The 15,447-nt window shown below is 40.8% G+C and overlaps 1 protein-coding gene across 2 annotated transcripts in view; it reads right to left on the reverse strand.

The window, feature by feature from the left end:
- The window catches only part of GRK5 (G protein-coupled receptor kinase 5), a 246,316-nt gene that overhangs the window by 95,876 nt on the left and 134,993 nt on the right, over window positions 1-15,447 (reverse strand). The window contains exon 3 of one of the 2 annotated variants that reach the window (XM_075000538.1): window positions 12,402-12,470. The exons of the other annotated variant lie outside the window; for it this stretch is intronic. Within the exon in view, the coding sequence (XP_074856639.1) occupies window positions 12,402-12,470 (69 nt within the window). The remainder of the gene's footprint in view (window positions 1-12,401; window positions 12,471-15,447) is intronic. 2 annotated transcript variants of the gene reach the window in all.

Consider the following 15,447-nt stretch of genomic DNA (forward strand, 5'->3'; position numbering starts at 1 on the left):
GCCCAAAACTCAAGTATAATTCTGATTTTATTCACAAAATAAATATTTAAAATAGAGAACCTGATGCATGAGTAATCAACACATCTTTAAACCTTGTCTACACTCCTATTTTGCAATGGGTGCTAGGGAGCGGCAAAGGGACTTTCTCAATGAGATTAAGGCAAGGAACAACCACCAACTCCAAAGTATCCTTTCTCAATGGAGAATCAAAATAAAACGTATCTTCCAACTACCTCCCACATCTGCCAGGGGCTCTCATCCTGTATCATCTCTGAGAGGAGACACCTTCCATCAACACAAACAAAAGGCACACTGAAAACACACAGGAATACCTGAAGAGGTAGAAACTCTCACTCTCTGCCCTCAGATGAAAAATGACAACTAACAACAAAGTCAGGGCTGACTTATATGTGTTTTAATAGATCACACCAAATCTGCAATTTTTTCCCAACGTGCTGAAACCTACCAAGACAAAATGGATAGCTCAGTGGTTTGACCAGTGGCCTGCTAAACCTGGGGCTGTAAATTCAATCCTTGAGAAGGCCATGTAGGGATTGGGGCAAATAGATGTTAGGGATGGTGCTTGGTCCTGCCAAGAGGTCAGGAACTGGATTAGATGACCTCCTGAGGTCCCTTCCAGGTCAAGGAAATGTTTATTTCCAATTTATATCTATATCTTAAAATGCAGCTTTTGAACCAGCTTTGGATTTGTGGAACTTCTATTTAGAGGTGGGTTAAAACCAGAACCATTCAGCCAACATTTCAGTCCCCTACTTAAAGTCAGGATCTATTTTATCTGAACCACCCGAAATGCCCTTTATTTTGGTTTTCAAAGCCTAAATCCCAGATCAGTTTTACAAATAAAAAAAAATCACGGTTTTTTTTGCCCATCCTTGCTTACAAAATATAATCTCTCAAAGACATAAAAAATGACAACTAAATTAAAGGAATGTACTGCCTTATTGTACTAAAGAGACCGTCATACATTCAGTAGACACAGTGACAACTAGCTATTTGTTTAGTCAAAAAAGAATACCAGTGCTTTAAAATGTATAAATAATTGTTTTGTGTATCATCAGTGTTCTAATGGAAAGTACTTCTACAACACTAAATGATCCCACTTAGAGGCACATGAAAAAGAATATGTTTTTCTTTTTAAAACCAGTAAGTGTAACACTAGTGCTTACCTTGTCCCTCTCCAGCCAAATGTGAAATTATAACTTCTTTATATAAAAATAAAAAACAGAGCATATTAATCCATCCAGTCTTTGACAGTGAGGAAAGTGGCTTCCTATCAGAGGTATTTTTGTGCATGATTTAAAAGGGCCTAAAATGCTTTGATTGCATTATCAACAATATCTGTGTTCCTGTTATATTTTAGAACAAGGTGCAAACATGGGTTTTTAATCTCCTACAATAAATGTGTTTCACTACAAAAGAATATCCTTGTGTTCAAAATTAAAGCACCAACTTCAGCCTCAGTTACATATGAGCAACCCCAATTATTCTGTTCTGTTGTGTTCTGGTCTTTATCGACATAGATCTGAAAACCAGCAGGAGCTGCATAAGTCTTATTGGGCACCCATGTATTCACAATCCGCAATAAGAAAAGATCCTTACAAGAATTCAGTATTATCATCTCTGAAAAACCCCAGGTCTTCCAGCTGGAAAAGTATTTACAGTGGGAGCATAGGATTTCATTTGCGCGTTGAAGTAGGAAGAATAGTGCAGGCAAGCATTCAGCATAAAAAATGTTATTGTGGCGTGTTCCATGGTCTCAGAAAGTTTGAGAAACACTGCTATAGAGGCTCCAGCACTACGCTCCCAAAGTCCCAGGTTCAAGTCCAACCGTGAGCTGTTACGCAACATACAGCTCATGTATTTTACCATCAGATAAATAGGGCAGCCTGTGGCTTTAGACATTGCTGAGAACATGCCCTCTGAAAAGCAGGCCCCTTTAAGGTAGCTCAAGCTGGGCACTCAACATCACTAGTCACTTCTGAAAATCTTGGCCTAAAAATTAACCAAGCAAATCAGAATATGAGAGCTAAACTAGGGCGAACAGATGTTTAATGACTGCTCCTTACAAAGGCAATTACATTCCTCTCCTCCCTTGAAAAAAAACGTATCCAGATTTTTCATACTTGCTATCTAATTACCCTTATCTAGACATTTTAAAGCAAAACCACTTATAACTCAGTTCACCCAAGAGATCCACAGAATTCTCATTATAATTGCCAAATATAGACAGATGGTTCCTGGAATCCATTCACCACTACAGATAACACTGCACACATTGCTCAGTGGGGCACAGTATTTTCATCTACAGAATGGGGATAATAGCACTTCCCCATCTGCAAGGATAAATATATTAAAGGCTCTGAGCTGCTCAGATACTATGTTAATAGGACTGCAGAACTGTGAGAGACTAGAATAGATTATCGGTCAACTTCTTCAGGTGTGATTGATTAATAGTGTTTTAATTGCTAAGGTCTCTCAGATAAAAGCCTCCTATAGGCACGCTGCTTTTGGCTAGCCTGAAACCAACATAAACACTGGTGGTTATCTAAGAAAAGTAAGAAATTCAGCCTCAGCTCACCCAGCTCAAAGGGATTCTTTGGCATATGAGTGAGTGTCCCTGAGTTAGGATCTGCATTAGTCAGAGTGGCTAGTACCAGGGATTTCAGGTCCAGTATAATAAGGCCTGAATAATGACAACAGGTGCAGCACAAGGAGGAAAATGTGTTTATTCTTTGAAGAACTGAACTGGATCCTCAAAACTCATGCTTCCATAGAGCACAAATTGCTACTAAATAATATTTAAGTTCCTTGCTAATTACTTGTAATCCAAAATCATGGAATAAATATTGATCACAGATCACAACAGATTCTCTTTTTTATATTAAATACCTACATGTAGGCTTGGCAGGATCAGTTTTATCCGTAAATGTTGGTTTCACCATACACACACAAACTGAGACAAAACATGTCCAGCAATAATAACCGAAACCGGGAAAAACAAGAAAACCTCTGCTGAGAGATATTTATTTTGTATATTTTGACACATGTTGTTAACAGTTTGTGGTTTAATTGCAGGTTCTGGGGTCCCTTCCAGCCCCTGAACTCTACAATTCTATAATTCTATGATCATTTTGAATCTCAGTGTCTACTGCTGTTCAGTAATTATTGCCTCACACTTCCAACCAAAGTTTCCCTACAATTTGAAAATTCAGATTGATAAAATTATTAAAAAAACACTTTAAACCCACTGTTTGAACAACTGTGAAACTGTACAAGTGATAAAAATTTAAAAATGCTTAAAATAGACTAATTTTGCATACACTTTACAGAGCTTAAAAACAAAGACAAGGACTGAGATGCTCAGAAGTGCTAATTCTCTTTGATTTCCTAAGGGAGTTAGGTGCTCAAATACTATTGAGGATCTGGGCAATCGTTCCTCTCTTAATAAGTGCATATGTTAGCACAATGTCAGTACTGTACAGATGTATAATACAAATGTTAAAAATTAGGTTTGTGAGGGAGATACTTTACTAGTAACAAAAACACACATTTTCTATAATTCAATTCTTATATATTTTTATTTTATTTGTGCTAAATACTAAAATCGATTACAGGTTGAACCTCTCTAATCCGGAACCCTTGGGACCTGACCTGTGCCAGGTGAGAGAATGTGTCAGACCATGGGAGGTCAATATTGCTTAGCAGCATTGCCAGCACATCCACTGATTACTGGGCTCTTAGAAGACATTTAAGGATAAATTACAGCTAAATAACAACACACAACACTGGGAGCCAGGACTGGCAGCTGAAAACAAAGTTTACGGGACCATGGGAAACTTGATCACACCCATGATAAGTGGTCATCAAGCTAACTAAAATCATGCCCAATTAAAGATGTTGCAGGAAAACAAAGTTCCAGATTAGAGAGGTTCAACCTGTAGACAACACTAGAGTAATGATGTTTGCAACATTTTTATTTCATTTTTTTATCTTATTTTTTATTTTAAACTGTCATCTTTTTCAGTTTGCTACTCAAGCACCGTTACTTTTTTCCGCAGTTGTGTAACTTCAAAACATCCAGCCAGAATACAGTAAATTCCACCTTGAAACATGCTTTTATGCCAGAGTTATTTGCCTTATGTATTGGATTTTATAACAGAGACTCTGACTGACCCACTGTGATCATTGTCTTCAGTCCATCCCCTCTGGGGCATCTGGCACTGGCCACTGTCAGCAGACAGGATGCTGGGCTAGACGGACCTTTGGTCTGACCCAGTAATGGCCATTCTTATGTTCTTATGGAGCATTCCATTTTCATTATGGGAATATGTTCACGAATAGGACATAATTGGGCTAAGCTTTACACAAGATACTTCATGTGAGATATCACTGGAAAGGTTGTAATTTACTGACTGTGATTATCCCATTTGTATGCATGTATCACTCTTGTATTTGATGTTAGAAATATGAGGTATAAAACTATGTTACTAATGTAGTCATACTAAGTGAGGGCCATTAGTAATACTCAAGCAACATAACGGCCTGACACTCAGGACAATGATCTATGAATGGATTTGTCTTTCTTGTATGCCTGGTAGGAGGGGCTAAAATGGTTCCTACCAAGATATGAAGCCATGTTGCCAGATACTGGGATCCATCTTGGATGCTGTATTTTTCCACAAGAGCAGAGGGAAAGGTGAGACTGAACACAGATTTCTACTTCATGCAACACCTATATAAGGTGGGGCAGGGAGTGAGGTAATCTTGGTTGTCAGTTCTCCCTGGCTACCCTACCCAAGAAAACTGCTGGAAACAACTTAGACTGTACTAGGGGAAGGACTGCGCCCAGGCTGCAAGGCTTTCAGTCTGTGAAAGAAGCTTATTAGAACAACTTTGAGCATGAGATATTACAGGTAACTAGTTTCTTTAGTGTCTTAAGCTTAGCTTGCATGTTCTGTTTTATTTTGCTTAGTAACCTACATTGTTCTGTGGGCTGTCTCTTATGACCACTTCAATCCTACTTTTTATTCATAATAAAATCACTTGGTGTTATTATTAAGCCCAGTGTAAGTAACTGTTATGTGGAGGCAGGAAACAGTCTGTGTATATGTCTCTTTACACTGAGAAAGAGGGCGAATTCCATAAGCTTATACTGTACAGATCTCTATGCAGCATGTGGTGGATTTATCTCAAACACTGGTTCTCAACCTGGGGTGTGTGCAGCTCTGGGGGTAGTCAGAGGTCTTCCAGGGGGTACTCAACTCATCTAGGTGAGTGTTTCTTAACCTAGGGGTGGTCACAGGATGGGTTACAGGACGTCTCAAGTGCAGGATTGGCATTAGAGGGTGGCAGGAAGGGCAACGACCTGGGGTTCCCTTCTACAGGGGGACCCAGGAAGCTAAGTTACATGCTTCAGCCCCACTGCCTGGGGCTTGGGCTTCTCATGAGTGAAGAGCAGGCTCAAGTGTCACACTGAAATGTAAGTACAACCTTGATATTCCAAAATGAGAAAGTAAAGAACTTGCCAGGAATAGTGTGCTTGATTTGGTAAGCTAGTAGTTTAAACTTGGGGTGTGAAAGGCAAAACTTGAAAGAGGTACAGTAGTCTGGAAAGGCTGAAAACTATAGCCATAGGCAATTTCTTCCAATCAACCACTTACAATTAAGATGTTTAAACAAATGTGCTGCAATAGCAGAAGAAAAGTTTGTGTGTCTGAAAATAGCAATTTTTTAAAGGGTACTTTATAAAACAAGGTTGAGAAACGCTGATCGAGGGTTCAGTTCACAGAGGGGATGTGTACCTGAGTACTGGGAAAATGTCTCATACTACACTGCCTTCAGTGTGTGTCCGCAGCCTAGGCGTTGTGGCCTATGCCTGTATCTGTGTGGCAGCAGCCTAGTGTCTGGCTCACCGAGGCAAGATTAAAGGGAACCCAGGCTGTCAGGCAAAGCAGAGTCAGTGGAGTCTCAGCATAGTAGGTTACAGTCCCAAAGGCTCCTGACATTAGAGTGGATGCTGCTTTGATGAAGATTACACTGGTCTAATTAATTACAAAATACAGATATAGTCAAGATTATTTGTGACAATGGATTTATGTCAAACTGATTTCAGGTCCTGCAAGTATAGTGTTCTCTGCTGGTCAACCATCTCTTTTAAAACAAACAAAAACAATCTTCTGATTTTTAATTGTCTCATTTAATTATTCGGATTCAGACAATGCTTTGTACACCTTTCTTTCCTCCCGCCAGCCCCCTACCCTTCGCAGTATTAAACCTACAAGGATAGACTCCAAGCATCACAAAAGCACTACACAAAAGATGAAATGTTCCAAAGAGTTGAGCTAGGCAAATACTGTAAAATACAAAACAAAACAAAAGAAAAACAACAAACCCTAGTAGGAGGATATTCAAAAAAATTCCCACAGTTTCATTCACTGCTATGGTACAGGAGGTCCCTTTTACTTGTTTTCTGAGAACAGATGTGGTGAAGTTTTCCCCAGGGTAATTTCTGTGGCAAGTCAAATCCCATAAACAGCTGCATGAATATGTTTCCATGACACTTTGCAGATGAAATGATTATGTGGCCATCTTAAAATCTCTTGTGTTGATTTTGGAAAAAGGCTTTGGATGAACAGCAAGAGGAACGACAAACCCCTCCCCACTCTTTATAACATGCAGCAGCGGCAGCAAAGCAAGTGACGTATTGTGGGAGTTGTACGGCTGCCACCACCACCACAAATATCAGTGGGGTTCAGAGCATGGTGGCATTTCATTGGCAGGAAGGCAACTGGTAATCTAACCTGATGGTAGGGCTACAGCCAAGTGGTGTGGCAGGGCAATATACAGACCCAGGAACTGGGTTGTAGCATGTATCTTTTGACTTGAAGAAGCCTAAATGTCCACACTGCCTGGGGAGAGACAATCAATGGCAGTGCTAGAAATCCCTCTGAGAGCAGGTCTACACTAGAACTGAAAGTTGATCCTAGGTACACAATTCCAGCCACAGCAATTGCTCAGCTGGAACCAACTTATCTAGGCTCGACTTATCTGGCTGTCCTCACTGAGAGAGGTCGACCAGAGAGTTTCTCCCTTCACTTTCCCTTATTCCTTGTGATAACAAGGAGTACAGGGGTCGACTTTCAAGCCCTGAGAGTTTGATTTCATGCGTCGCTACTACGCGCGCAAAATCAAACCCCATGAGATTGAGGGAGATTGACCCTGACTGGCTTAATCTCTTAGTAAGTTTAGATGTACCCTGAGACATTCCAACCCTCCTCCTCCTCTCTATCAAAGTTCTGTTCCCTGATTGGATGATCACAAATATTACCATGTGACTTAGGAGACCACTCACCGAGCTCAGAAAGTGAATTGCAGATACTGCGTAGCCAATGTAATCGCTGCAGATAAAGAATGTGGAAATTTGTACACGTGAAATATTCAAATCACTTTCAATCATGAACAAAAAACCCCTTTGTTTGCCAACTATTTGTGAACAAGAAAAGGTGATGTACCAGCTGGATAAGCTGTTAATAACAAACAAGAAGTCTGATGCCAAACCCATGGAAAATCGTGGAACGACTCCTATTGATTTCAAAGGGCTTTGGATCAAGCCAAATTTGTCCATATCTGAAAGCACAGTTTGATTGAGTGGCATCCAACCTTTCCAGACTACTGTGCTTCTCACAGGAGTCTGAGTTACCTTGCATGTCACCTCACTTAAACATTACTTGCTCTACAAAATCAGCCATAAAAATACTAAAGTGTCACAGCACACCTTTACTGAAAAATTGCTTGCTTTTTCATTTTTACCATGCAATTACAAAACAAATCAATTGGAACATAAATATTGTCTTTATATTTCACAGTATAGTATATAAAGCTGTGTAAACAAATCATTGCATGAAATTTTACTTTGTACTGACTTTGTTAGTGATTTTTTATGTCGCTTATTATAAAACCAGGCAAATAGCTAGATGAGTTGAGGAAGGTTCTGGAAGATCTCTGCATATCCCTGGTTGAGAACCACAGCTTTAAATGAATAAAACATTCAGCATCTTTCCCAGCTCTGCATTAACCGTGATCAGAATGCCTGGGAGGGTACCTATAAGTGGATATCCATATTTTGAGTATGCAATGTTTATGGTTTTTAAAAAAAAATTTCATCCAATGATTATTTATCCCATTCTTAAACAAAGTGTATACCTGAGGGATGGATTTGGTTAGAATTAGAATTTAAGACACTAAATGGAGTCTTGAGAAGAGCTGATAACAAGGAGCTGAAAAGCTGAAATATTTTTGCACACCTTTGCTAGCTTAAAAATCTAAATGACTAGCATAGAAGTTGCTACTGTTCTCATAAATCCCTCTTTGTAAGCATATGCCGCTGAATCCATGCCTCGGTGTGGGAGTTTCTGAATAAAATTTCAAAAACGGATCTTCTGCAATTGGCTGGCATGCTACTGACCAGACAATTGACATTAGGCTCCCTGCAGTCAGGTTGACACAAACATGGTGGTTTCATCTACACTAGAGAGTTTTGGCAACAAAACTGGGGTTTTGCTGACAACAGTCATGGAGCATCTACACACAAAATGTATTTTGTCAATGGAAACTGTCGATACAAAAGCTGCATAGATGCTCCATGGGACCCTTTTTTGTCAACAGAGTAATTGAAAGATGGATCCGCTTTTATGCATAGACACGATCTGGCGACAGAAGTTTTGTCAGAACATCTCTTCTGACAGACACTTCTGTCAACAGATGCCTCTAGTGTAGATGTAGCCAGAGAGTGTTTTATAACCTTTGTGAACTGATTAACAGTTCCCTGACAGCTGCATCTGATATATGCAGTTACGTTTGGCTAGGAAAACAATTTGTGCCTTCAGAAACAATACCCAACAATGTATGAGCCACAAGGAGAGATGGATACAAAAATCCCCCAAAGAAATATGAAAGATCATTGCAGACTCAGGAGATGTCCCTGGGAATAGGGAATAAAGGTTTTGTTATCCCTATTTTGTAGTACTTTTGGTAGTAGAGACTCAGTTAAATAGTCTGTCCTAAAATAAAGCAGCTGCTGAGTTTGTTTTTTATGTTGGGAGTTTTATGTGTGGTCTTAGAGATAATGATGGAAATATCTAATTCATTTTCTGTCTCCTATTTTTATTTAATTGTCATCCTAGGTATATCCTGAGTTGTACCTGCACAAAGAATATTTTGGTATAAGTTGTAATTTGAATATTTAAGGTTAGGAATTCCACAGAACCGTTGTTGCTGTACACAGCACAAAATAAACATCTCAATTCCAGGAAACTAAAGCAGACAGTTTGTGAATCATTTTCTTAACAGTAAAAATAATTCTGCAAAACCACTCCATACTTTCTGAACTGGTGCTGAGTAAAGCTTCGCCAGACCTGTACAATGGGCCAAGGAATATGCCAAATGCACATTTATATGTTGCTATTATATGTCATATATGTTGCTCCAGTGCATATAATAAAATTCCTTACGCAAATATGAATCCAGTAGCCAATGCAAGCTTTAAACATATTAGTCATTTCATTAATGATACTTTAAACAAAATAGTAGCTTCTGTACTTGCTCTCTGGTTGCTAGATTTATCTCTCTTTCCTTCTCAGACCCCATCAAAATTCCCAAACAGTGAAGCCCCACAGTCTTAAGATAGCAAATTATTTTAAACACTTGCCTACCCCACAACTTTTTATTTAAAATAAACTAAAAATGATTTGAAAACAAACCCAAAATTTACATTACTCAAACAACCAGTAACATATTAGTAAAATTTATTTGAAAAACAAATCAGTTCCTACCACCAGTTTGGAAGAAAAGGTTATAATTTTCACTCTTTTACAGATACCTATCTTAGCAAGTTAACACCAATGCTAATTTTACAATCTCAATAATAGCTTTTAAAATAGGTCTCTATAATCAGAACACTGGCTTAAGCTTTAACTTACGTTCTTTCTCTTCTTCAACTTCCTGCTGAGCAATAAGCCCAGGTGAGTGTGTATGAAGGTGCTGGTATGCTCGGTAAAACTGGACTTAATAGTGGGAAAGTGATTTAAAAGTCATTTGGAAATTCAGAACTTGCGCTAAAGGGGACTGTTAACAGAAAGTGTGTTGATTTCTTTTTAACAGATGTACGCAGAACCAAGCTCCTCACTTCCCTGAAGAGTATAATGGATAGAGAGGGCTCCTGGGCTGGTGCAGAGACATCTGAAAACCTTGAACAATATTAAGGAGAGTTAAAAAGAAAGAGTGTTTATATGAAACACCTCTTTAATATGGTTGTGAAAGCTGATCTGTCTCATGAAACTGACAATGGTTAGCCTCTCAGCAATCATCCATGCATTCTCTAGGCCAGTCTTTACATTCTTATTTTTTATTTTATCTCCTTTCATTCTTTTCCTTCATTCCCTGCTTTAGCTTCCCACAGTAAGATGAATCTCTTACACTTATATAATGAGGCCACATCTGAAATATTGTGTCCAGTTCTGGGTCCCCGATACAAAAAGGATGTGGAGGAAATGGAGGGAGTCCAGCGGAGGGCTGGAGGTTCAGGGACTTAGGCTTATTTAGCGTCCAGAAGAGAAGAGTCAGGGTGGGATATGATAGAAGCGTTTCAACTGCCTGAAGGGGGATTGCAAAGAGGTTGGAGGAGGCTGTTTTCAATGGTGACAGAACAAGGAGCAATGGTCTCAAGTTGCAGTGGGAGAGGTCTAGATTGGATATTAGGAAAAGCTATTTCACCAAGAGAGTGGTAAGGCACTGGGATAGGTTACAGAGAGAAGCAGTGGAATCTCCATCCCTAGAGGTTTCTAACTCCCGATTTGACAAAGCCCTGTATGGGATGATTGAGTTGGGATTGATCCCGCTTTGAGGAGCGGGTTGGACTTCATGACCTCCTGAGGTCCCTTCCAGCCTTATAATTCTATGTCCACGTATGTTCTGCATTCTTATGCTGTTGCAGTCATAGGGATCACTGCAAAGCCATGCCTGTTTAGCAGCACACATGAATGCTATGCAGCAACATGCAGCAATGAGCAAAACAACCAAGGGAATTTCAGCAAACAGACTACAATTACATCCCCACCATCTGGAGGAAACTGACAAGAACTCAAAGTTTAACTAACACCACCCCCCTCCACCCCACGATACATTATACTATGAAGTGTTTACCTTACCGCAACTACTCAGGAGCTTTGATTTGCCTCTCATTTGAAAGACATGTCAATGCCCTATGCTGTACTGCTTGTTCTAAGGGAAGTACTTTCTAGGGCTGTGGTGTCCAACCAGTTCTTAACCAGCTACATTATTCTGAAAATATATGCATGGTTCAAACTAACTAGCCACATTCGACCAGATAAATAGCCATGTGTGACTAATGGCTAGCACGCTGGACACCACAGACCTAAGAATCACCAACCTTTCCTTTTACAGCTTCCGAACACCCAAGTGCTTCGCCACCTCATGTAGCTTGACAAGGAGACAATTGAAAACCTCCTGGATAGTTTCAGAATATTTGATGTTCTCTGATGCATAGTGCCTCCTTACGTGTCTACATTGTTCACGTGTTGAATTTCACTGAGCAAGGAGGGATGTGCGGTTAACTCTCTATTACAGTAGATCAACATTTTCCACTACACACAAGGTTTGACTTTGATAAGGAGGTGTGTGGTTAAATTCCATACATCTCTTTGAAAATGTGAGGCTGTGGAGTGCACAGCTCTGCTCATGAAAACAGGCATATGATAGACCAGCCAGAAGTAAGCTCTAAATTACACTGTTGGTTCTCAGCCAAGGATCGTTTGATATAACAGAGAGATGGGGATAACAGAATCATGGGCATGCACTCTGTGGTGCAGGCACGGTAACTATATGGTTACAGTTACACTAGCTGGTTTGTCAAAAAAACTGGTGGAACATCCACACACCAAATGCACTTTATCAACAGTTTGTCAATAAAACTCAGCACTTTTTGTCCTGAGGCAAAAGCTGTGTGGACTTTGGGGGGCCTTCTCTCGACAGACTGAGCATCCAGGTCAATGGGCAGCCCTGTCTGTTGTGCTTTCCAGTGCTTGCTTTGTTGAGAGAGCAGCTGGGCAGTCCAGCCACCCTGTCAACAGAGTGGAGCACTCTTCTGATTGGCTTTTGTGTGTGGCCACACTCTGTTGGAAGACGTTTTGCCAGGAAATCTCTTCCACCCGTGACTTCTGTCCAGAGAGGGCTGCAGTGTAACCGCAGCTACCAAGTAGTAGGGAATAGAATGAGGTAGGTGCCAACAGCCCTACTCTATGGAAATGTAAATAGATAAAAATGAAAAATGCTTGAAAAGAAACACTGATATCCATCAAAATTACCTGAATTCTGCTGAGCCGATCTATGGTTGGTGAACAGCACACAAAGCACTGCCCTCTGGATGCAGATAACTGAGGGTAGTAAAGGATATGAAGTGTTTAGTGACAGTCGTCATTGACAGACTCTAGATAGTTAGAATTTAGTGAGTGCCTTTACAAACAACAGAAAATATACTTATCTGTTCCTGCCACACATAAAACTACACTATTTATACACTGCTGCTGCTAGTATGGTTTACTATGGGTTTCCAGACCAATACGGGTAGGTTTGAGTAGTGGGGGTGGGAAGGATAAATATCTATGCTACACATTGAGAATGACTAGTCTCTTCTGAGTTAATATTAACCAATTCAGAAATTGCATGAAATCAGGATCCAGATTCCACAGTAGGAAAGCAGTACAACAGTCCAAACAGGATAGAATAGAATGGGCATGGGGCCTGGACTTAATGATTTCCTGAGGTCTCTTCCAGCCCTATGATTATGTGGCTACGTCTACACGAGAAGACTCTGTCAACAGAAGTCACTGTCGGAAGGGATTTCCCAGCAAAACTTCTGTTGACAGATTGTGTCTACATATAAACACAAATAGAAAGAGTGATCTGCTCTGTTGCTAGGGAACAGCCAGACTGCCCAGCTCTCTCTTGAAAGAACGGCTGACTGGGAGCGCTGCAAACAGGGCTGCCTATGGAAGTGGAAGCGCCATCTGTGGACAAGGGCCCTGGAGCGGCTACATGGCTGTTTTGTCCACAGAACACTGTGAGAGAGGCATTATATCTGAATAGGGAGAGGTATAACACTGCTGGCAGATGTGCCCAGTTTTGTCGACAAACTATCGACAAAGTGCATATGACATGTAGATGCTCCGCGGTTTTTCCTGACAAAAGCTCAGTTTTTCTGGGAAAAGCCTCTCATGTAGACGTAGCTGATAAGGACAGAATGTGAACATCACTCCAAGATCCATTTAGGAGCAGGAATGCAGGAACCGATTTCTGCCAGCGCCTTAATCATCAAGCAAGTCCCTGAATTTGAATGAAAACTAGGATTTCCTTTTCACTGGCCACATTAAATATGTTTGTGCAAGGGGAAGAAAAAAAATCTGAGTTGGAAAAGAGAAGAGCCGCGTGCCTGATCTGAAAGGAAAGCATGTTTGTGCCGATGCTGAAACATTAAGGACATTGTTCAAGAACAGTTCATCCTTGCAAAAATATTATCCTCCAACTGCTGCCAACCTCAGTGAAAATATGGGATACTTGCCATGGACCAACTGGATACGTGTGCTTATTTGCACTCTGCACCCAACTGTTCAGACTCTCTCAGGTCTAGTGTTCATGTGCTGGCATGACCTGTCCACTCATGCGTTTTCTCCCCTTCCCTTTATTTGCTCTTGGGGGAATCTCTGGGCCCCTGACTATGCAGCGGTTGAAAATTCCTTTGCTTGCCAGAGAAACTCACACTGATTAATTTCATCCCACTTGCATGGAAGAGGCAAAGTATGCAGCTCTCCAGCAAGGGACAAGGAAATCCCTGCTGCTTACATGCCACATCAAATAAAGTAAATCCTGGAGAAACCCACTGGATTTTAAAATGTTTCACTCCACCCACAGAAAAAATGCAAAGGACCACTGCAGCATGCAGACAACAAATATTACAAACTGCTCACTTGAGGGTAGGAAACAGCAACAATTTTCTTGGGAATAGTTAAAGCAAGAAAGAACTCAGCTATTGCCCTACATTTGTGTCAGTGGCCAGATTATTCAATTATTTTAGTTGCAATTACACACAGCATATCTAATGTTAAAATAACATTATGAAAGTTGCAAGTCAAGCAAAATTAGGAAATGCGTAATTAAGGCGGCTGGTAAAATCAGATTCCCTCTTCCTACCACTTATGCATTATAACATGGTCTTTAATTACATGATCTCACCCTATTCTTTTCCACCTAATTCACTGCACAGGATGCATGTTGCTCACTAAATGAACAGCTATTCAATATTTTGTTTTCTCCTTGTTGTTCAATGCGCGTCCCTGGGCTTTATTTACAGCACACTATTCAAACCCTGCTTGGAAGACAGAATATATAATTCCCTGACTGAAGCTGAGTATTTCACAAATGTTGATAAGGCACATCTCACAAAATCCCAGTGAGTTGAGGGGTATATTCCCATTTGGCAGACCGAGAACTGAGGCACAGAAAAATTAACATCAAAAATATCCAGTAATTTTGGGTTCCCAGTTTCTGATGCCTAAGGCCCGATTTAGCACTCTCCTCCACACGTTTTATGCTCAAAGCACAGCTCCCACTGACAACATTTGCAGCTCTGAGTCCTCAGCACTTTGGCTACAGAGGACCCCAGTGTCCCAAGTGAGACACACAGAAAATGAGGAAAACACCAATAATGACCAAATTAGAAATTAGGCACATACTTGATTTTGGCCACATATGAAACATGAAGTTTCTATACTGTCTTGGCCCATCGTGCGTCTTCCTCATGCTGGATATTTGGAGAAAAGTTCAGTCAGCACCATGCAACTGTTACAAAAATAAGGCTAGAGGGAAATACAGGAGGGTCGCAACACTCGCAAGCGTTCGGTGTTGACAACACTCACGAATGTTGAATTTTCCCGAAGCCCCAGTGAAGCGGCAGCTACCAACGCTCCTGCCCGGAGCCCCAGGGAGGTGGCAGCCACCAGCACTCCTGCACAGAGCCCAGGGAAGTGGTGGCTGCTGGCGCTCATGACCCCAGAGCTCTGGTGAAGTGGGGGCTGCTGGTGCTTCCAGCCTGGAGCCCCGGGGAAGTGGCAGCCATTTGCAAATAATTGAATTCATAAATGTTAAACTAACAAATGTCAGGACCTGACAGTACTAAATTTTGTTCATGATAAAAAATGCTGGTGACCTTTCTTCAAAAGCTTTATTGCCACCATGCTGTGAGCCTGGACTTGCAATTTGGTAGGGGAGGACACTTGCTGTTCCTGTAGAAATCTCCCCATACTTGGCTAAGTTCCAGGTTTTTGGGAAAAAAGCACCCACGGTTTGGTACATGCT

Source organism: Carettochelys insculpta, chromosome 7 (assembly GCF_033958435.1).
Source record: "Carettochelys insculpta isolate YL-2023 chromosome 7, ASM3395843v1, whole genome shotgun sequence".
In the NCBI taxonomy this organism is placed as follows: Eukaryota; Metazoa; Chordata; order Testudines; family Carettochelyidae; genus Carettochelys; species Carettochelys insculpta.